The following is a 22,791-nucleotide window of genomic DNA, read 5'->3' as shown; positions in this document are numbered from 1 at the left end:
AGGGACTACATAGCTATGGTCTCTATAGGTTTTGCATAGCCATTTTTCCTCTACCTACCTTTAATCTTCAATTACTGCATTCTTATAAAGCTATTAATGCCTTAGAGTGGAAAGAAGAGACACAAGAGCAATTACGTGCACAAACCAGAACCCCACATTGAAAGCAAAATAAACTTGAGACATATTTAGTGCTAATGGCACTCTGTGTGCTGTGTCTGGGTGGCCTTTTTTCGGCTGTTCCCATGTTGTTGTAGGACTCCTCTTCAAAGTAGGTGTTTACACGGGAGGCAATGAGGGGCAGTGGTGGCCTGTGTCCTCTCGGCTGCAGGGCCTTGTCACAGAGGAATGCCCTCCTCTGATCTATGGCTCAGCGTTAGTTATTCAGGTGGAGCACATGAAGATGGGGTGGGCTGGATCACAGCAATACAGTGCACCCACATTTCTCTAAAACAACCACCACTGCTGAGAGTGCGCTGTCTAAGGAGTGTTTGGTTTCATCCATGCATCTCATAGAATTACATTGGCCTTTAAATTATTTTATGCTCCCAAGGAAGTCTCCTCTGCCTCCTTAGAGTTTTACTGGGGTCTGATATTCCAATTTGTTCAATCCTATAAAATGCAGTCTACCACGCATATATGTATAGATTGTTATTCTAGTCCACTTTCCATGTGATTTTCTTGAGGTTTGTGCTCTGTTTTTTTCTTGTCTAAGGATTTGTGCTGCCTTGTAAACCTAAAACTTTTACCAGACAATATTCTGGTATACTCACTACATTAGTTCTCTGTTTAAAAACGTCAATACCCCCTCCCACACACACACAACCGTTCTCCCCCTAAAATCATAAAAAACATTGTGTACCTCATAAAACAAAGCCTCACTTAAAAGTATTTAAGAGAACGTCACTCTCACACCTCCTAATAATTCATCATAAGAAAATCACGTCTTCTTTTTTAATAATTCTGAACATGTAATTTACTAATCAAAGCAGATAAGTATTGCAGATGAATTGCAATCAGAATCAGTTTAAAAAGGACAAAATAGCTCAATATTCATTGCTAGCATATGTCAGACTTCTTTAAGTACAGACAGAATTCTACATTTCTGTTTACGTAGAGAACATAGATCTTGCATAATGTTTAGATCTAAATAAAGTTCTACATGTACAGTATTAAACTATTTTTCACATAACACGTCTCTATTTTTCCTTCCTACTTGAAAATACAGCTTTGTTTTTCAACTTACACCAGGTACATCTTGACAAGGAGTTTGAGAACTGGATGTCTTCTGTCCTCACCTTTTAACAAGATTTTCTTTTATTCTGATACACCAAACCCACACATGTCTGCCGCTGACCCCAGCCTGATGCTGTTGAACTTGGCTGGGCCCTGAAGGTGATTGCTCGCCAGATGCTTTACCCTAAGCCATTCCAAAGCCAAGGGCAGAAAGGAATTCCCAGGAGCCTCCAGGCAATTTCAGGCACAACTAGATTCCAAACAATCCCCGTCTGCACGTACGACTTACTGTGCACTGGAGGTTTAGTGGCACTAGTGACCCCTACAACAAAAACTTCATGGTCAAAACAACACTAAACAAAATCAGTGAAAATCACTCGCTGATTTCATGCTGCTGATTTGCTCGCCATTATTGTTAGAATTTCAAACGAGTCTAAAATATTAGACATACTGTCAGCCTTAATAGTGATGCACAGCAGCATTTCAAAACCCATCTGAGGAAATGTGCTCTTCTTCAAAGGACTATATGGGTTCAAATATATTTATAACATTGTGAGATGATTACTTTTGTTGTGTTTGCAGCTAAGGAAATGATACATGAAGCAAAACAAGTTAATGCTGTAATTTTATTCCAAAAAGACAAATCTCACTTACATTGTGAGAAGGTAAATCTTTGATTCGTCTCAAAGTGCATTATGTCACTTATACATTTCTAATTATTTCTGGGACACACAGGTTTCAGTTATAAATTAAAATAATCCATTAGGAAACTCTTCTTCAATCACAGGTTAAACCAAGATACCAATGTAAGCATTTCAACACAACACAAGGCCCATTACCATGTATATGTAAAGTTGTTACTGTAGGTAAAATACTGTAAATTTAAAATGGATAAGCTCTTAAAGCTGCTGAAACGGATTAAAAAAACATTTCCTTTTTTTATTACATAAACTGAATTCCCAGATTTGAAACAGAGAGGAGCAAATTGATCTTTGAAGTTAAATTGTTCTTTAATTTTTGAAGCATTCTGTTTATTTGTCATGCTTTCACAAGGAGAGTGCGGCCTGTTTGGCTTTCAGCACAAAACCCTGACTAAAACTTCTGAGGAAACCCTCAGATTCCACATTCCAAAGAAAGCCAATCAAGCAAAGCAGAACCCAGCAGCAAAATTTTATTGATATGCATTTAACGAAACTAGAAAAAAGAATAAAATCCCATTTAGCTCTGATAATGAATTCTCTTTTCTCATTTTGAGTACAATTAGCAAGGCACTGAGCTGAGTTCAGGTCTGCTGATGACATTACAGAATATCACCATTAAACAGCTGTTGGCCTCGGTAACAGCAAAGCCCTATTGATCTCTTTCCCAGCTGCACTTTCAACCACAGGCAGCCTTCTCAACATTGTCATTAAAAAGGATCTGCTGATGAATGAGAACTTTAATAATTTGGCGAGTACCCAGAAAAGATTGTTTTTCTCCGCCTCCCTTTCAATTAAACAACCAAAAATACACTTTCTGAATGGGCGATAATGCATTTTCTCTTCAAAAACACTAGGAAGATAGGGAAGGTACTGAAAACTTTATTCCGACACGAAATGTTCCTTTTTTTACCCTATAAATCACTTCCACTAGCTTGGGTTCTAGTTTCAGTTTTCAAAGAATCTATGCTTTTAGCCTAATTTAGGTTTGTCAAACAGTACTGAGTGGAGTGGACTTCAACACTTGGGAGTTAGATGGCTTGAATGAAAGGCTGAGAGCTGCAGAGGGAAACAGATGTGCATGCTTTAATCTCTTACAATATGCTGAAATACCACACCTTTCATTGTTGCATTGCAGGGATACGATTTAAAACAGAGGTTACAGCCCTACAAACTTTTGCTTAAGTAACAGTACACAATAGTTTATGTTTCCGTGCAGTATACAATCATCCACACACGCATTGGCCTTCCTCACTAAGACTACAGACAACCCTGACCACAGAGAAACCATTTAAATTATAAACATAAAAACATAAGAAAGAGTACAAATGAGAGGTGGCCATGTAGCCACATTTGGAAGTTAGCGGCTCATCGAGTCATTTCTTGGAGGAAGCCAGGGTATTGTGGGCAGATTCCCACATCTCCCATTGCCAAGGAACTGGTGCCAAAATCCCATCAGAGTCCAACAAACTGACAGGTATGGGAGCTTTGAAAGCATGTTTTCTCCAAAAGCATTTTTTAAAGCGATCAAAAATGTTCCAAGGGTGATGTAGTTAGGCAAAAAAGATTTTTCTCATTCAAATATATTTTATTTAATTCACTTAAATACAGTTTGAAGAATTAGTTAAAAATGTAAAGCAGATTTTTTTTGCTGAAGAAAATAAGTGTCTCCTATGTTATTTCTTATCATGCACTGATGCAAAAATTTTAATCTAGTCTAGACAATCATACGTCCAATCTTGTTTTAATTTATTTCCACCAATCTGTTGCCAATTTAATCACCAGATAGGCTTTTCTATAGTAAATACTGAGTAAGGCTGTCTGTTTGCCTAATGAACCTTTCACTTTTGTCGTTTCTGTATGGAAGATGGACACTGACATATGTTACTGGACTCCCATTTTTATACAATGGTGATTATCTAAGGTAGTAAAACATAGTGTCACAATCCTTCTTATCAACATTCACATTATCAGTAATATATAAATCGCTACATGCATAAAACACAATACCTTTATTATATTTAGATACATATGGCGGCACTAGACAGGAATTAAAATTACTGTGGAGCATTCCAAGACTGGCATACCGAGCATTAACAAAGGGCTAAAAACTGAATTATCTCTGCGGGAAGAGCTTAACGGTTTCAAAAAATAGCCACATGGCTGTAATGATTTACCACAATTAGATCCTTATTTTAGCACATAAGAGACACTGGTTATTGAAATTGCTATGGCAAGTTGTTATGGGACTCACCCACCTAACACCTCATTATCAAATATTTGTTTTGCATTATAAAGAAAAATAAATCTAACAAATGCAATCTCAAAATATTTCATCCCTATTGTCTAAAAATAGAAGAGTAAACAACAAAGATAAAAATCAGCATGTGTCCTGTGCCCCTGGAGCTGCCAGTTCAAATCTAGGCCGTATCACTGCCCAACACGTGGGGAGGTCCTGTCAGAATAGTTCTCAAATGGCCAATGGCCAAGCAACGCAGGACTTGGATGAGGCGGACTTGAGTGACTGTTCATATCTAGATCCCAGCAAGTCTTAGTCAGAAGAGAAATGTCAGTAACAAGCACATGACCTGACATAGTATACCAGTGTTTCCTAGACCCAAGCATGTCAATGTATTGGAACTCCAACTAACTTTTCTAACCACTTCTTCCAATTTGGGGTTGCAGAGGAGCAACCCAGCAAGCAACAGGCACAAGATGGCCAGTCACGTGTTGCTGTAAAATTTAAAATTGAGGTACTAATGCAAATAGTCAAATACAGCATATGTGTTTTACGTCTCTCTGTACTTCTTATTTAATTATTCAGTTCAGGATGTATTAATACAATAACAATACTTCAGTATACCTCACACTAATCACTTCCATTTGTAAGATAATGGAAATCAGGAGCTCATGTCCATGCATATTTGTCAATAAATTGTGTTGCTTCTATAAACCTACAAAGACTCAGTTCAGACATTAACTTTTGAACAGACACGGTGATACAAATCTGCATAACTAAGTATGCAGAAGACTTAAAGCCAGTGTTTATCCCAATGAAGGCGACTGTCACTGCAACACTGAGCAGTTCAAACTAAAAGCTGGGATTTTCAGTCAGAACAGTTAAGTGGCTCTTGGATGGCTTGCAATTGGCTGTTTCATTAGTAATCCCTTTTGCTCCTCAGGCACAAGGCATGTTAAAACTCTCATGTCCACTGCTCTGATCCCCCATTGTCCACGCTAAGGGGCTGTAACTGAAGCTCTAATCAGTGTGTAATGTAATCTCTGCCCAGCCTGTGTCACAGCACAATGCTGGTGTTGTAGTGGCTAGGGTTAAGGCAGTTTGCTGTCGTTACGCTCTGAAGCAGGTGTGAAGAATGACATCCCATGTCCACCAAGGTTGCCACTTTGCCAGTAGGTCTCTCCTCCACACGTCATGTGCAGAGCTCTTACACATCCGTTCAAGATTTCTCTCTCAGAAAGGTACAGCTAAGAGCTGCGACTAATGAATGAGTTTTTTTTACTTCTAACTACATTTGAAATTTTCAGAACTCATCAAATAAACCCATATGAATGATCTTTGAGGAACAACACATGATGGATTGCCATTTCTGAGTTACAGGACTATGCAAAGGGGGTGTTACAAATCCAAATCCATGTCCCTGCAGATCACATGACTGAGCGGTTCAGTGAAATGTCTGAACTACATGAGGACCCCAGGCCATGAGCTGTTTGGCTGAAAAGGTGATTTTGTTTGGGTCATCGGACTCCATTGTTTTGTCTGCTCCTTTTGCATTAAAAGGCCTGCACACTGCTTTGCTCCAGGCAGGTTTTGTTTATATCCGTTTAATAAAGGAACACTTCCTGCTTCTAGCTGTGATCAAAGCCAAATAAGCAATTAAGCATTAAGCCTTAATTGAAGAAGAATTTAAGTCATTAACCTACCACATCAATTTAATAGTGCAATGTTACATGTCTGTGGTTACTTCCTACAGTGATCTCAAGAAATGAAAAAAACACATCTATTGAAAATACAAATTAGTTACTGTTCTCTGAAACGTTTTAGCACAGACATTTAAAGAGGACCAAATTATCAGGGGGTTTAACTGGCACACTCAACCACAGACTATATGGACAGAATGGAATTTTGGGAGTAAAAAATAAAATATAATAGACCGTGATGTTCACAATTACGTCTTTGCTGTGCTCATTATGTTACACGATCCCAAGCTTGCTCGTCAAACTTTACTATCTGTACTAAGTACAGAGACCTGACAAAAAGAGGTAACTTCTACCTGTTAAAATCCCTGAAGAAGACCTATGGTCCCTCCCCATGTTGTGATTGTAAACACTCTGAAACACTCTGAAAATGATCTGGGACATTTGTGTTCTGACTCCACTCCGATGGGATGGGGCTATGTTGGCGGCCTCTGCCGTGGCATCTTCCATGGACTCTCCAGGACCAACGTCACAAACAGGTTGCTAGGAAACCAGAAAGAAACATAATACAGCAACACAGAAGTTCAAAGAGCACACCATTTTTTCACAGGGTGCTTCAAAATCCATGGTAAGAACATGATAAGCAGCATCCGATGAACATATTCACGTCCCCTGAGCAACACTTGCCACAATGAAAGACGTAAGAAACCCCCAACAAAGAATTTATTAAAGGACACCACAAAGTCCATAGGAACGCAAATCCCCAACAGTTGTTCAGTAGTAGATTCCTCTGTAGCTGTGGACTTATGTTGTACAGTGAGCTGGATGCCCATCCAGTAGATGGAAATGTGCCAATAAAAACCAGTTTGAAGTAAAAGGACACTTGTATTGAGTTTCACAAGCTTCTATATATAAAGCTGTGAGTTCAATTTTGCCACTGCTTTTGTAAAGGCATTTAAGATCGAAATCTTTTCCACAACAGTAACAAAGATGGGGGGTGGGGGTGGGGGGGGGAGGCAGAGCCACACATAAAAAAAAACAGCAATGAAGTAGAAGCACCGTCTCCCAAAAGATCTCTGCACAGTGACAGCTGGTTCCAGAACCTGCATTTCACTGGAGGGGAAAATGCAGCATCCCCATTTTGTCTGCGCTAATGAGCGGCATGTAACGACCAGCAAAGACAGTGGGGATGACGAGGCAGAACCCCAGGTCTGCTCTAGAATGAACAGTCCAACAGAAGAACACATTGGCCCCTCTCCCCGGCCCGGACTCTCAGAGAGGCAGTGCGTGGTGTGGGCCTGCGGGGTCTATAAGAGAAGGCCCTCCCAGACAGACCGCAGGAGGGCTGCCACTCTGAGGGAGAGGAAGAGGCTGAAAAGGGTCAACGAGGCTTTCGAAGCTCTGAAGCAAAAGACGGTGCCAAACCCCAAACGGAGGCTGTCCAAGGTGGAGATTCTTCGCCACGCCATACAGCACATAATGAGGCTACAGTCTCTCCTGGGAGCTGCGAGGGAACAGGGAGCTGTGCCCGGCAGCAGAATAGCCACCTGCCACTGCGGCCCTCAAGTAGGGAATCTCTTTATTATTGTTTTTCTTCCAGCTATCCCAAACAGACAAGAAAATATGATGACCTTGCAGTTTTCATTTCGGACACTTTCTAAACTCCCCCCCAGATGTAATGCACTCTCTCTTTTTGACAGCTAGCCCTGTTTTCAGAAAAAAAAAACATCTAAACAAACTTAAAATCCAAAAATAAGTACATCAATTATAAAGATTGTATATCTTATACAACTTAGCATATCTTAATGCGACAAGTAAAGGAATTCACATATATACTCAGTTAAATCTGTACTATCCCTAAAATGCAATGGTAAAAAGTACTTCAATGAATGATGATGCACTACAACTGATTTACTGTAGATAACTGCTATATATTTTTTTCTTTTGGTTTTCCTGATATAAAGCTTTGCATTTGATGCTTCAGATTTTGGTATGTTCCTATGCTCTTTGTTAGCTTATGCTGCAGTTTAAACAATTCTACTATGTAGATTTGCTGTGATTTATGATTATATACCACAGCAGGACTTAAAATGATCATTTGTATTTATTTATGAGATACACTATTGCTTAGACTAAACAGTTTACTAGGCTTAATTTCCTATACTAAATATGACAATTCAGCCTGCAAAGCTAGCTGGTCCAAACCTCTCTCCTCTTTTCTGTTTTCGTTTTCTATGAGCCTGAGTGCTGTGCTGACCAGTCCCACCACCACAGTGTTCCATACTAGAGTCAAGACAAGACGCTACATCTGCTCACTCTGAGGACAAAGACAAGGTGCAGAAGGGAAAGACATATGATCTCCTATTCAGTGCTTTTCTAACTGTCCGAGTGTCTTTTTCTAGATGATGTTCATGTAAGATTCAGAATTTGTCATATGCTGAGAAAAAAAAAACGTTTGCTACAAGACTAGCCTGATGATACATTTTCATTCACTATGCAGAAACTCCAAAAGCACTAAGAGACGTATGTGCAGTTTGCTGGTAATGTTGTCGGGCAAGTGTCTGGACCTGACCTTTTTGCTCGTCCGCAGGACTGGCCGTCCTCCAGTGTGTTATCCACAGAGGAAAGCAGGAAGACGGGGGGAAGGCTCTGGACAAGTGGCACGTGGCAAAAGAGCACCGTCTTTCACACTCAGGACTTCACAATACACACCAGGCAATAATAACGTAACACGTGTCTATTGGAGCTGGAAAAACAGATGCTTATCGCTGGGAAATACTTCAGTTACCGCATGGTTCAATCAAAGTTGAGCACCGCTTTGCTCATCTCAGATGTAAAATGGTTTACTTCTATGATCCAGAGGGAAAAAATGAACGTGCGGTTTCAATATTACAAATGAGTACTGAATCATTCCCCCAAAACACTCATATGACCAAAGAACTGTTCTGTTTGGCAACTGCACTCTGATGTAACTGCAATGTCTGTTGTTGTTTTTTTTTTCTCATCAATTCTCAATCAGTTTAAACTTTGTTTTCTCAATGTATTCAATTCAAAGCACAGATCTTCACACAGATATAGTGTAATTACAACTTGGTCAATGAATATGTTGTTCTAAGTTACTGTATAATGTGTTAAATGTGTACATTAGTAAAGTCATATACTGTATACCAAATATTTGCATAATAAATGAATACTATGATCTCTTCACATTCTCTCTGAACAGATCGCCTTTACAATAGTACCAAGCTATTAAAGTTGTCATTTCCCTCGGAGATAGAAAATATTATTTCTTATCAATATACGTTTTGCTGTCAGTGACTTTTTCTACCTTATATAGTCGTCCTTACAAAAGTTGCAGAAACCTTATGTCAGTTTGTAATACTTGAGTAAATTTAACTTGTGCTGGAAACCTAAAGCCCATACTTTGCCACTTGTAGGTATGTATGGTTGTTTAAAATAAATAATTTAACGATAACGATTCATGTTATTTTTTCCAAGGTAATTGGGGGGGAAAAACAAGTTTGTATGTGTGCTAATGTATGCTTTTCACTCATTGCACGAGTTAAGATCATCTACTATCAGGACATTTACGATGCAGATTGAAAAAGTCACCAGTATTATAGTTTTATAGTACAGGATATTCGGCCCCGATAAATATTATATGTGGAAGCTCTCGTCCTAAAATGAATGACCTTACAGTGAGTGTGAAAAGTGTTTTTTTTTCTAGGTAAAAAAGCGGCGAGGTACGTGCACATACGCGGACAAAGTGCATAAACAGTGTTTAAAAAGATTACTGCACAGGGGGTGCGCTTTTGGTGACGTCTATAATTCAGGTGTGCAGTAACACGTTATGTGTCAGTACGCCACAATCAACAGTCACAACTGCATTACAAACGTCCAGTTTTATCATAACTTTTTGATCGTTGATGTGTAACCTAATTTGGAAAGTTCAAAACCTGTAGCTCAAATGCACCGGATGAACAAAGTAGCTGAACGGGAAGAGAACTGGATTATATACGCCTTCTTGTAGAGTCTAAATTTAACTGCGGAGCAGGCAGTTGCTCCACTTTTTTTCTTTCACAACCTATAAAATTACCGGGATTGCTACATGACAACATTCCGCCAAATACTCGGTCGTCATGCTCCAGTGAAATCATCTGCAGTAGATTCCGTTTTCCGCGATTTTATTTTTAAGCGACAGTTTTGATAAAATGTCGGAACCTGCAGGCAAACGGCTCAAACTAACCTTGCCTGTCTGCACGGCCCACCGGACGCTCACCGGGACCCGGGTGAAGCACAACTTTCCCTTGGTAGTTGAGGAAAGTTTGTGCGGCGTTATAACGGTGCTGATGGCGGTTGCTTATCGACTTCAAGCCCTGGTAAGGCGAAACAAGCTGGTCTTCGTGAACGATACTGTATGTATTTTATTCTGAGAGCCTCTCTCTGTTCCTTATCAAAAAGAGGTATTGAGGTTTGAGTTATTACACATTTACCAATTAGACTACAAAGCCAATGCATTTATCACTTCATCTATAACAGTACTGCGCTCTGCTTATAAACTATAAATATACCCTTATAAATGTATTGTAAGTAACCTTTTTTAAGTTGTTCGTATATTTTAATACATTTTTTTAAATGTTTCATACAGTTCAAAAACATGATGAAAAAAGCAATCCAGAAAAAAAAGTACAGGTGTTTTAATCTCACTGGGAAGAACTCTGAGATATTAGAAGTGATGTTTTATTGGGATGCCACAGTTTTAAGTATTGTATTAATTAAGTATGATTAATTTGCGGTAAATCACAATGTTTTGTGTAAACTTTCTGGGAGTCACGCTCCCAAAACTTTTACAATGAAGTATGATTTGTAATTGCACTAAAAAGGGCACGATAGCCCATCATAAATTTACAAATAACAACTAACTTTTGCACAGCCCTTCACTTCCAAGAAAGACCCACAGTCTAGAGAACGTGTGTTGCAGGATAGTAGCATATCTATGCAGCAGACGTTGTTACAGGAAATAGAGAACTGTTACAAAATTAAAACCTACCCCCCAAAAAAACACAGTAACAATACTAACAGGGTTTTGGGCTTAATATTCAAAGACAAAAGGGTAAGAGCACTGGAATGAACTTGGCCACAATCATCCACTTCACCAGAGAATATGTTATCTTTTAGAAAACTGTGGCATCCCAATACAACATCACTTCTAATATCTCAGAGTTTTTCCCAGTCTCAGATGAATCACCATTCATCATACTGCTCACAAGGGCTTCCTTCAGACTGAGATGAGAACTTTTTTCACTTCTGTTTCACACTCATACCTTATGCTGCACTTAATCTAATACTGGGTTATTAAATGAAACTTTTAGCGAATGTTCCTTCCATCTTCCAGCAGCTGGTATTTCAGTCCGTTAGTTCTAGTATCGAATCGAGGGCTTTTCATCCAACATGCAAGATTTATTCCAGTTTTCTTTGCTTTGAGTTAATTCTAGATTTTGATAAACACTTTTTAAACAAATAATTTATCTTCAAAAACACAACTGTTGGGTCAGCATATACATATGCTGGATTTTCAGATGTAAACGTTAGGAATTTTGGTAAACTTGGTGTTTAATTGCTAAAATGTTCCAGGGGCAGGTCTTCCCTGTTGCACTTAAAAAAAAAAAAGTGTGTTCACTACAAGTGTCAAATAAGCAGTGTTCTGCTGAAAATGTTCAGAGATGTACCCATCCTTATGCAATAAAAATGAAGGCATAGACTACATTACAGACGGTATTATGTTTATACTAAAATAAATGGAATATAGCATAAACCATGGAGAACAATTACAAATTATCAACAAGTTCCATTTAGATTGAAGGACCCTGGCTGTCCAGCAATAAGTATATTGAGAATATCTAAATAAATATATTATTTTTTAAAATAAATAAATATAAAGAGTTATTGCATTTTGTTTTTGATCATATTGTATAGCTTTGTAGAAATATTTGTGGGTTATGTGCATGAAATCACTACAGAAGTTACTGTCTTATTAAATGTCCAAATAAAAAGTTGAATTTAGCATATTTATAGGATGTTTATTGTTTCAGAATAGAGAAAGCTGACATTATCAATATCACACCTGTAGAACATTGCGTTTCCTTTCTTCTCTTTTCAGCAGGAATAAACCGGCTGCCTGTTCCTTTGCAGCCTACACATGCTGACACAGCCACCTACTTGAAACACGATCAATATCGCTGTTTTTTGTTTCTGACAGGCGAAACTGTTTGAACGGGATGATATTGCTTTACCAAGAATAGCAGCATTTTTCCACCAGGAAGCTGAGCAGGAGCAGAAGGAAGCAGAGTCTCTGCTTGAATACCTGCGAGAGCGAGGAGGACAGTACTGCAATAAAGACATCCAGGTACGGGCCTGGCCCTTACAGCTGCTGTACCATAGCATGGTCAGGATTCCTCATACACAGCCAGGTCAACTGGTGCAGTTTTAAATATGTACTTGCATAAAATGAACGATAAAAACGTTAATATGCAAGTGTTTTAAAAAAACAGAACATATACAGCACTTTGAACTGCAGTGTTTGAGCTCATCTTTGATTAAATAAATCACTCAAGTCAAAGGAAGAGAAAAAAGGGGGTAAATATGAACTTTTCAGGGGTTATAGCGGTAATACTTGTCAGAGTTGACATTACATCTGAGTTCTGGAGAACTGGGGAGATGAATGCATGTACAGAAGGACGGTTACTTTAATTGTACCGCCAGATGTACAGTAAGTTCTTGCTGTAGCACTGTGTATTGTCTGTTTCCCCTGCTGTTAGAATTCATGTTAAATTGATCCTGAGGTAAAGCAAGAGTCCGTCATCAGCAATTTGAGACACCTTGTTATCCTTTAAAGACTTAAGATCTGAGAATAATGTGCTCTGTCCTTGTTGTCAGAACACTTTGAAGTATTCGACTGCAAAAGAACATTCAGATGACACACTATAGCCGAATAACTTTGAGATCGCTTTCAAGGGCACTACATATAAGTTTATTACATAGGTTTTATATTCACTGCATAGAGCCAGTTTCTCTATTTTAGAATGTAATCTTGTTTATGACTATTGTGCAGAATGATTTAGAAATAGCAGGAAGGAGAGAATACATTTAAATGCCTGTTCCCTAATTAGAATATATAAAGCCAAAAACAAAATCTTGTTCACTGAACTGTGCTCAGTATAATAAAACATCCCCTCGAGAGCTCCCAGTTAATGCGACATGAATCTCTAAACTGGCGCTCTGCATTGTCTCTGGCAGAAACCGGGGTGCGAGGCAGTGGGCAGCGTTCTGCAGGCCCTGGAACTGATGCTGGCACAGTGGAAGGAGGTGGCCAGAATCCTGACGGAGCTCTGTCAGCAGAGCAAGCAAAATGGAGACCCTCACACAGCCAGCGTGGTCAAGAAGCGTTTTGTCACACCAGCCATTGGCAAGATCGAAGTGGTGGGCGCCCTCCTGACTAATGCCAGGAGGGTGGGCTGTAAGGATGAAACAGGTTTCGGGGAGTACCTGATTGACCAGCTCCAGAAAGAGCTGACAAATCTCTGAACTCTCCAAACTCTTGCTCGCCTAAAACCCCTTTCCTAACAATTCTGTTTGCCTTCAGTCTTTTGTTTCTAGTTTGTGAACATCTTAGTTTAGACTATAAACAGTTAGTTTAGAACATCTTTACTTTGTAGGGCAACAACCTTTAAGCCATGTCAGTATCCTAGGGCAGGGTTTCTCAACGATGGGCTGCCTTCAGCCATTAACAGGTGTGGAACATTGTGAGGTGCAAATTATGTTTCTCAAGTCTGATGAAGATTAAAGAAACGGAATATCTGAGAGCAGCTGAGCAGGAATTGTACCGATGTACTTCTAGACCAGCTCTGATTGAACACTGAGATGTGCTTGGGTCAGTGACACGTATGTGCATGCAGGTTAGGGGGCAGTGTGCCACAAACGCGTTATCTTTTTGCAAGTGTGCTATGGGACGGAAAAGGTTGAGAAACACTGCCCAAGGCCACTGCATGTTCACCAGCACTTCGACAGTCGACACTGTTCCCATTGGGAAAGGTAAGAAGTGTGCACGTTCAGCACAACTGGAGTTCAACAGTGTGTTTTTAATCCTGTGTTAAGCGGTTCCTGCAAATTGGTTCAACCTTCAATGTCAGCTTTTCTAAAATAACTCTTGGCTTTTCCTTTGTGAAAACCAATTGATTTTATTGAGTTGATATTTCAGTATAAGCTTTTGAAAAAAAAAAAACAAGTGTTCGTATTCTTTTCCGACATGGAAGGGAACCTGACCAAAGAAACCCTTTCAGGGGACATTCCTGGCTCCTTTTAAGAAATATTTTTGTACGTATTACTTAAGAAATCTTTTAATAAAAGTCTAGATACTCAGGTCAATGAGCTACCAATACCAATTGTAACAACTGAGTAAATGTTCTCTGACTTGTAACACTCATATAGGTTTTCTGCTCTGAAAACTACAGTTTACAGCACATGTTGTGTGTGGGTTGTGGTGCGTGAGAGGTGGAAGGGAAAACTTTTCATTTCTTTCCTGTTTCAAGCATTTTTGTCATTTTCTGCCTTTGATGCAAACATTATCACTCACATTTTTGAGCAAAAAGCAAACATTTAAATTATTTTTGTTATTGATCGGGGAAGAATTCCTCATTTTACAGGGCTGGATTAAACTATTGTAAGTTAAAACACTATAATGTTTGATCTGCAAATAAGCAGGTTTCCTACCTCTGAGCACGATACAATGGTACAGTTGTGTTTGGAACAGGAAAACAGTTGGTCATCTTTTCAAGTCTTGTTTGTCTTTCACTTTTTAAAAAAAATAAAAAGGATATGAAAGTACTTTAAAACCTGGTGTGGTTGTAGGATCTTGCTTTAACCTTTATTTATTTCCATACTATCATTCACATACTTACAGTCCTATGTGTGTATGAAGCTTCTTGTATCTTGATGCTACTAACTAGAGTAAAGGAGATGGAGATTTACTATAAGTACACGGCTGAAGAGGAGTTGGAGACATAAAGCAACGTATATTACCAGCACAAACATTTAAGTTTAGTTTTGGATAAAAGCATTTCATACCCATGAAAGAAGTGAATAGTATTTTATCTGGGATAAATCTGAAAGTACAGTAGTAGCTTCAGAATACTGAATTGTTGCACTTTAATGAGAGATTAAGAAAATGATGTTCAAGTTTTTAAACAGATTTTCAGAGATTTGAAAACATCTGTCTAAATTTCACATGGTACCCCCTATCCCAAGAACACTGATCATCCCCCTCGGCTCATCCTGGGCAGCTAGGACAATGGGCTTCTTGGTAAAAAACAAGGTTTATCACAATATGGTGATTTTAGACCAGAACCTTTGTGCCAAAACTGTGAAGTGGAAAACGTCGGACTCTTTCTTAATCATCCACCCACTTCCTTAGCCATCAGGGTCACGGGGAGCTGGAGTCTATCCCGGCAAGCAACGGGCATGTCCCGATCATATTACACACAAAATTAGCATATTGATGTTAGGGACAAACTTTACAATTCCCATAGGATGGCAAATTGAATTTAATTAGGCTGTTAGTAGGTCAATAGGCTGTGAGTGTGAAAACTGCCACTTAAGGTGAATACTTTGTTACACCTGGTAGAATAGCTACTTTTAGTGAAAAATATCTAGCCTATATCTACAGGTACAGCCTGTAAAATCATACTTTCTTTTCAGAAAGAGTTTAAGTACTTCTAAAACAGGGAGCAGGAAGCGCTCCTTTAGACAAAGGGGTGTGGGGGTATGGAACAAACTACCCAGCTATGTTGATGGAGCCGATACTCCGTCTTATTTTGAGAGAAGGGTGAATGAAATTCTTGGATCAACAACTAACTTATAGCCCAACAAATACGTCATTTTTAGTTCTAACTGAAAACTGAAAAGCAATCCTAAAACAGATTAATTTCTGTTGATTTTTTTGTATGTAGGATTATGACGGACAGATAGAAAAGGATGACCAAGACTAAAAATATTGCATAGGTTCAACCGCGTGAAAGAAAGCTTGGGTCTTTGATGAAGCAATGGTGATTAAATGCAGTAGCTAGTATTACATCTATTTAAATATGTAAAAAAAAAAACAATCAGAGACTGGATACAACTGTGAAATGTTAGTCTTTCTAAATGCTTTTATGTTACAAAGCGTATTCAGAACAGAAGACAGCTTTATGGGTTTTATTCGCTCACTGACAATGCGATATAAACATTAACAGAACATGAGCATACTGTATGGCTTCTATTGCCGTAGACGTAAAGATATTGACTAGGTACACTGTCGTGTTTTACTGAAGTCAGATGTGATTTTCCTTAAATCTTGCATTCAACACAATTATAGTGATAAAAAAGTATCAAATAATCCGAATGCTCCTTAATCCAGGCTCTGTTAATGACATCGAGCGAGTGGGTTATTGCTTTTTAGTAAAACCATATAAATGGTTGCGAGAATCTCGCAACAGCTTTTATTCATTCGCATTTTAAAAATATTCATTTTGGGGTGTAATAATATTATAATAAAACTGCTTTATTCATAGAGGTGGTACTGATAAATTTATTGTTAATGAGCTTGTTTGTATCTTTTGTTTAAAAGTCCTTATTTCCTCTGCAGAACCGATTACACTGAATTCTAACTGTTATTACTACTAATAATTACAATTTCAAAGCGCTAAACTATTAAAGAGGGGTTAATTAAAAAAATAATACTACAATAAGTGTTATCAAGTGCTTTAAGTACTACTTGATGCCAAACAATGGGACTTGAGACTGCACTACAGTATACAGCAAACTACCCCTCTTTCCTGTCCTCTGTTCACTGCGATATCCGTTTGTATACCGGTTCCGCGCGTTTAAGTCGGAAGACGTTGTTGACTGCCCCTACCTAGACAGTTCTCCTTGTTTTCTAATTAAATTTCCCACCTCTTATTAATTAATAATAATTCCTTACACTTACGTTCCCAGAAATGGGCGAACACGAACACTAATAAACAGATCTAATTGCACATTTGTAGATGACCAGGTGCCTTTTGTTTAAAATAACACCCGACACGCATTAATATGATTGTCCCAGGAAATATTAAGCAGCGACGTTTTGATTAAAATTCCTTCAAGCGGTTATTCGTTACACGACATTAAACGCTCACCGGCTTCAGATAAATTTAAACCTTTTCAAAATGTTACTGAATTGTGTTTGTATTGTGGAATCGCTGTAAAGTTTTAAAGTTGTGATAAAGAACTTTGTAGATCATGTATTTTTTTCTTCAATTGTAGATTGGATAATTATTGGGTTATTAATGCTAAACAACTACTTACTGTAACTAAGCTGTTCCGTATTTAACCCGAATATTAGGAACCCCGTCTTTCGTCCTGAAATAAAAATGCCCACAATGAAAAGAAATCCTTACTCATATATAAACTGTTAGACTTTGTCTTATTATGATTGCTCTTTTATTATTATTATTTTATGATTGCTCTATTATTTCAATAAAATCGTTTAACATTTTTTCTAGACGTAATATGTAAAGAAATGAACCCAAAAATGTATAGAATTGTACGACTTCAAGGTGTGTATTTCCTAAGGAAATTAATACAACGAAAAAATACATTGTTCTACATACATTGGTACATTCGTTAAGATGTGGCGATACACCCGAGATCTTGCATTGTTTTAGGATTCTGTAAATTGCCTGCCTGGCTTTTAAACCTGTACATAACAAAGGGAACCCTGACAGAATCAGGAAAAGAAACTTAAACCCAATTTAACTCATGGATTTGTACCCTGAATGGTGTATGAGCTAATTGGCTAACCACGATTTACATTCTAATGTTTGATGATACAGTATTCTACAATAAAGCTACCTTTAACGAAATATAAAGCACATATTCCTTTTTAGGGTGATTTTTTGTTGGTTTAATCACGGAACCTTGCACTTTCTTACAGGCCAACAAAAAAAAATCGGATCGTGGTAAAATTTAAAATGAAAATAGGACCTTTGAAATAACGTAGGTTTCTCTCGCTGTTTTTCAATGAGACAGTGTATGGTGCTAAAACAAGTAAACTTTGGGGACGAATGTACTTTTCCAGATACTTTTTTTTTAATACGTATATACAAATACTATAAGGTAGGCTTGAGATGTGCGTTAAGTGGGAACGATCTATTCGCTTTACCTCGACTCTTTACTGCCATCTAGTGGCGCATGATAAAACTCACTACCTGAGAGCAGAAGGGTGCTGTCATCGGAAACTTCAGGGCTACGGTTGTTGTATCTGGTGATGCGGCATCTTTCTTCACAATAAAACATAATACAGAAATAACTTCGTTAAAATGAATTAAAATAATTCAGCTTTTAATAAAAATATAATATAATATGGTTTAAATATCCAACTATTTATGGAATGTTATTATGAAATTTAAAACCTCAAGAACCGTTCAGGAACGACACGCTTATTAGAATTAAATCTAAAGAGTTATAAATAAGAAGGCACCGTGAAAAATGTATGATCAATCTTGTAAAAAATACGGTTTCGATTTAAAAGGAAGTAATGTAGTCGTTTAGCATATTTTATAACCCAAGGGTGCTTGTGGTAATGAGAACACTTTCTAAAAAACTTTTCGAATAAAACATTTGAGTTAAAACATTCACGATTAAACCAGTCAGCAAGTTGATACTGTATATAACCTATTTGACGATAAATGAGAGAGTGAGATCAACATTTCAAATAAGTGAAAAACTACCCCCTTCTGAGAAAACTAGCTGTTAAAGGCTGAAATTAGAATAAAAAAGAAAACCATCTAAAACGATAAAGGACAACATCGAAACGTCCATGTTTTCCAGTATCAAAATAAACCCGTTAGTGAGATAAACCCGGTCTGACAATAAGAAAGAAAAGCTGTTCAGTGATTTGCTTCAAATAATAATAAAAATTATCCCTGAGCATTTCTAAGGTTAGTTTGTGAACTTTTAAACTTGATAATGTAGAAAAATATTTTTTTGAAAGACCCTTCAATAAAAAGGCGTAATGGCCAGTTTAACAAGTATACAGAAGCTTATGCGAGTCGCAAAATAATTCGTGTATCCAAACACATCAGCGGTCTATTCTGCTTTATGTATTATTTTCTCGGGGGTGAGTTGAATAGATGGTTAACAAAAATGCGCTCCCTAAAACATGATAAAAATGATGTTTTTATTACTAAAATTCAAAAGTTGTGCGTGATCCCCTTATCACCCGCGGTGTTTTCTCTTTCCTGAACATTCTCCAGGATGACACCGGAGAGGAGAGGGGAACAGCGAACTCCTCCCAAGAGGCTCGCCCGTGCCCTGCCTCTCTCCGTGCTCATTGGTCACTGCAGAGAGGTGTCCGAAAGCCAAGATACGCCCAAGAGCTGCAAGTCCTCATAAATAGAGCAAAAAACACATGCTCAGCAACAGGTACCCAAAGGGTGCTTTAAGCAGGCAGTCCTGGAGACAAGCACTCACCATCCTTGGTTTTAACGTCACGTCAAGTTCTACATTTAAGACGCGTTCGGGGTTTTTGTTTTTGTAACATTTGAAGAACTGAAGTTAAACTTTACTCCTAGAAGAGAAAGGCAAAAGCCAAAGTAAACTTTTTCGTTGTTGTTTTTTTGTTTTGTTTTCTGGAGGCAGAAATCAGCCCTTCACCATGGAGTTATCGGATATCACTTTTCCCATCACCAGCGCTGACGACTTCTACGATGACCCGTGCTTTAACACCAGCGACATGCACTTTTTCGAAGACCTGGACCCCAGGCTGGTTCACGTGGGCTTGCTGAAGGCGGACGACCACCATCACAACGAAGACGAACACATTCGGGCTCCCAGCGGGCACCACCAGGCGGGCCGATGCCTGCTCTGGGCTTGCAAAGCCTGCAAGAGGAAGACCACCAACGCCGACCGCCGGAAAGCGGCCACGATGAGGGAGAGGAGGCGGCTGAGCAAAGTGAACGAGGCGTTCGAGACCCTGAAGAGGTGCACATCCACAAACCCCAACCAGAGGCTACCCAAGGTTGAAATTCTCAGAAACGCCATTAGCTACATTGAGTCCCTACAATCCCTACTCCGAGGTCAGGATGAAAACTACTACCCAGTACTGGAGCACTATAGCGGGGACTCCGACGCGTCCAGCCCCCGGTCCAACTGCTCGGATGGAATGGTGAGATGATTTTAATGATTTTAACATAGTGAGATTTGCCATCGTAACTTAGTGGCGCGTTGGTTTGACTGTAAACTTCATGCGATTCATGTGCGTTGTACCGCAAGCCGAACATTTCGAAATGTCTTTCTTCCAGATGGATTTCGGCGGCCCAACATGCACTTCGAGGAGAAGAAACAGTTATGACAGCGCTTACTTTTCCGAAACTCCAAATGGTAAGTGTCAGGCTAGACCCATCCGGCTGCAGCTGTTTGTTTTTCCTTTAGAAGGACGGGATAGCAGGCTTGGGAATCATACAGTATCGTCTGACATTAGTTGAGATGTTTTATTGTGGCCTTCTAGCAAGTGTAACGGGAATGCTGGTCTCAAGAATGACCATGTCAGCATATAGGTATACACATATGTAAAGCACGAACTTAGTCAGAAGGATGTTTATGCATGAGTACATTTCAGATCCCGTGAAATCAGTTCCGTTAGCAGCACAACGTCACAATTATTTCTTATATCTTCAGATTCCAGGACTAGTAAGAACTCGGTCATTTCCAGCTTGGATTGTCTGTCCAGCATCGTGGAGCGCATTTCAACAGACACCTCGACGTGCCCGGCGCTGCCCGCGCAGGACGGGGGCGAAGGCAGCCCCTCGTCACCCCGAGAGGGATCCATCTTGAGTGAAGCCGGGGCGCCCGTCCAGTCCCCCACCAACTGCACTCAGCTGGCCCACGACCCCAACCCCATCTACCAAGTGTTATAAATGCGCCGGGTTTCTCCCGAAATGACTGACGAACAAACTATACATTCTTTAACGAACGATTATTCCTCTAAAGACGGTGGACAAAGTTACCACGTTTCTGACTAAACCGGGGAATGGTTGCCATTCTCTTCCTATTAATAGAAAGGTGTTCCAATGCCTTAAAGGCGACATATCCCTTTTCATGCCATTTCAGTATTGATTGATTTACAGTATTATATCAGATGCACTGTCAAAGACTAACAAGAAAATGTGAATACTTACGTCAGAAAACTCTGGCGAAGAGAAATGTATTTGTGTCAACAAACAGTATTTATAGAACAGCATGTTTTTCCTAAAGGAGATTTGGGTCATGTGGTACAGATCCGTATCAGGGCTGATATGATAAGCGGTGTCATTTATTAATGCCATTATAAAGCGGTACCGCTCTAGATCATTTCATCTCGGAAACAAAGTCATCTCCGCAAAGTATTTCCACTTTATATAAAAAAAAACAAACAAAAAGCCAAAACGAAACTCATCTGGAGAATGTGGACCATTTTTGTAATGTATACTTGTAAATAAGAGCTGCTTTGCTTAAAATGTTTAAATATTTAATGTTGCTTGTTTATAGAGTCGCTTGGTTTGTTGTGTCAAATCTTTAACTTTATATTTATATATCTTAAAATCTGGGTGAATGTCACAGTTTAAATAAAGAAACCAACACGAATATTTATATATAAATGACGTGGTCTGTTTTATCTTTTTTACCTTGTGAATTCTTTGTTGACAAAATCACAATTTAGGCTAATAATAATAATTTAGGCAGTATAAAGATGAAGAACGAATTGAAGGTAATTGTTAGTAGGGAACAAACGACAGTATATTCGTTATTTGTTGCAAATGCTTTTACATATATTGCTTTTACATTATTCTAATTGAAATAATATCTAAACGTTTAGATTGGGGATACTCTGTCATGTACATAAAACATCAGAAGTAATATCAATTTTATTTTAAAGACACTGTACTGCTAACTGTGTGTTTATATGATTATATAAGTAAGATTTTACACGCCATTCTTTTAATAGGTCGCCTGTTATTTTGGTGAACATGCACAACAAGATTTTTCATTTTTTGCGAGAAGACAATTTTTAATCTTCACATCCGGTTTACAAGAATAAGTGATCTTTAAGCTATGTGTCCGTTGAACTCCGTAGGATTTATCAACGATTCGTTTGTACGTAGCAAAAACTTATACTGTCTGAATATCTTGAGCAAATAACTTTAAAAAACCAGGTATATAGAAAGCACAAAATATTCAAATTCTTTCGATTTTAGCTTAAATACGAATAAACTCCATTTATGATAAAAAAATAGCTTAATAGGTAACCTTCTTTGGAAAAGAGCAGTCATCAATGGCAAGAATATTCCCTCGAAATCGGTACATTTTGAGAGGGGTGATGGCAACAGTTCTGTCGAAAATCAACTGTTCAAATCTGAAGGCAGAACTATTTTGGAGAAAAAAAACTACTGAACGTTATCAAGAGAACTCGTGTAGAGTCGTATGCAGTTCATATTCTAATCATTGTAATATAATTTAAATATTAAAATTAAATATTCCACATCATTTTAATCCTGTACACTAATTATACAACAGAATTGTGACATTCGAAGCGTTCGTGAACAAACTGAGAAACAAAAACTATTTTGATCGGACACAAGGGTTAAACCGGTCTTCTCTGTAAGTTGATCTCATTTCAAGTTGCACATATTAAAAGCACTAACTGAAATACAGTTCTGTGCCGATTTCCTGTGGTGTAGAATATGTTTGCATTTATTCAATAAATAACGTTTATTTAATTCTAAAATACTGAAACGGATAAAATTATACATTTATTTAAACAATTATGTTTATGTATTAAGTTTTCCCTTACAAGGTTTATTTGCGCCTATAC

General features: G+C 38.4%; 3 protein-coding genes and 1 long non-coding RNA gene across 4 annotated transcripts; 3 read left to right on the top strand and 1 right to left on the bottom strand.

The window, feature by feature from the left end:
* Positions 1 to 1,871: 1,871 nt before the first annotated feature.
* On the bottom strand, positions 1,872 to 8,523 carry LOC107075806 (uncharacterized). The gene is made up of 3 exons (XR_001477326.2): positions 8,440 to 8,523; positions 8,073 to 8,184; positions 1,872 to 6,410 (listed from the first exon to the last, which is right to left on the bottom strand). It is a non-coding gene; the product is annotated as an uncharacterized lncRNA (long non-coding RNA).
* LOC107075805 (myogenic factor 6-like) lies at positions 6,922 to 8,544 on the top strand. Its single transcript, XM_015338346.2, has 3 exons — positions 6,922 to 7,433; positions 8,107 to 8,201; positions 8,458 to 8,544. Exons 1-2 carry the CDS (start codon positions 6,993 to 6,995, stop codon positions 8,152 to 8,154), a joined length of 489 nt encoding a protein of 162 aa, XP_015193832.2. The 5' UTR covers positions 6,922 to 6,992; the 3' UTR covers positions 8,155 to 8,201; positions 8,458 to 8,544.
* A 1,232-nt stretch (positions 8,545 to 9,776) lies between these two features.
* LOC102690645 (ferritin, heavy subunit) lies at positions 9,777 to 14,758 on the top strand. The gene is made up of 3 exons (XM_006642576.3): positions 9,777 to 10,246; positions 12,127 to 12,273; positions 13,164 to 14,758. Exons 1-3 carry the CDS (start codon positions 10,079 to 10,081, stop codon positions 13,449 to 13,451), a joined length of 603 nt encoding a protein of 200 aa, XP_006642639.2. The 5' UTR covers positions 9,777 to 10,078; the 3' UTR covers positions 13,452 to 14,758.
* Positions 14,759 to 19,158: 4,400 nt separating this feature from the next.
* myod1 (myogenic differentiation 1) lies at positions 19,159 to 21,575 on the top strand. The gene is made up of 3 exons (XM_015338344.2): positions 19,159 to 20,106; positions 20,243 to 20,321; positions 20,619 to 21,575. Exons 1-3 carry the CDS (start codon positions 19,597 to 19,599, stop codon positions 20,855 to 20,857), a joined length of 828 nt encoding a protein of 275 aa, XP_015193830.1. The 5' UTR covers positions 19,159 to 19,596; the 3' UTR covers positions 20,858 to 21,575.
* The last annotated feature ends 1,216 nt before the right edge of the window (positions 21,576 to 22,791 follow it).

The sequence above is a fragment of the Lepisosteus oculatus genome, chromosome 21 (genome assembly GCF_040954835.1).
Source record: "Lepisosteus oculatus isolate fLepOcu1 chromosome 21, fLepOcu1.hap2, whole genome shotgun sequence".
NCBI lineage: Eukaryota > Metazoa > Chordata > Actinopteri > Semionotiformes > Lepisosteidae > Lepisosteus > Lepisosteus oculatus.
The sequence above is the reverse complement of the archived record's forward strand: the minus strand, read 5'-3'. Positions and strand labels throughout refer to the sequence as shown.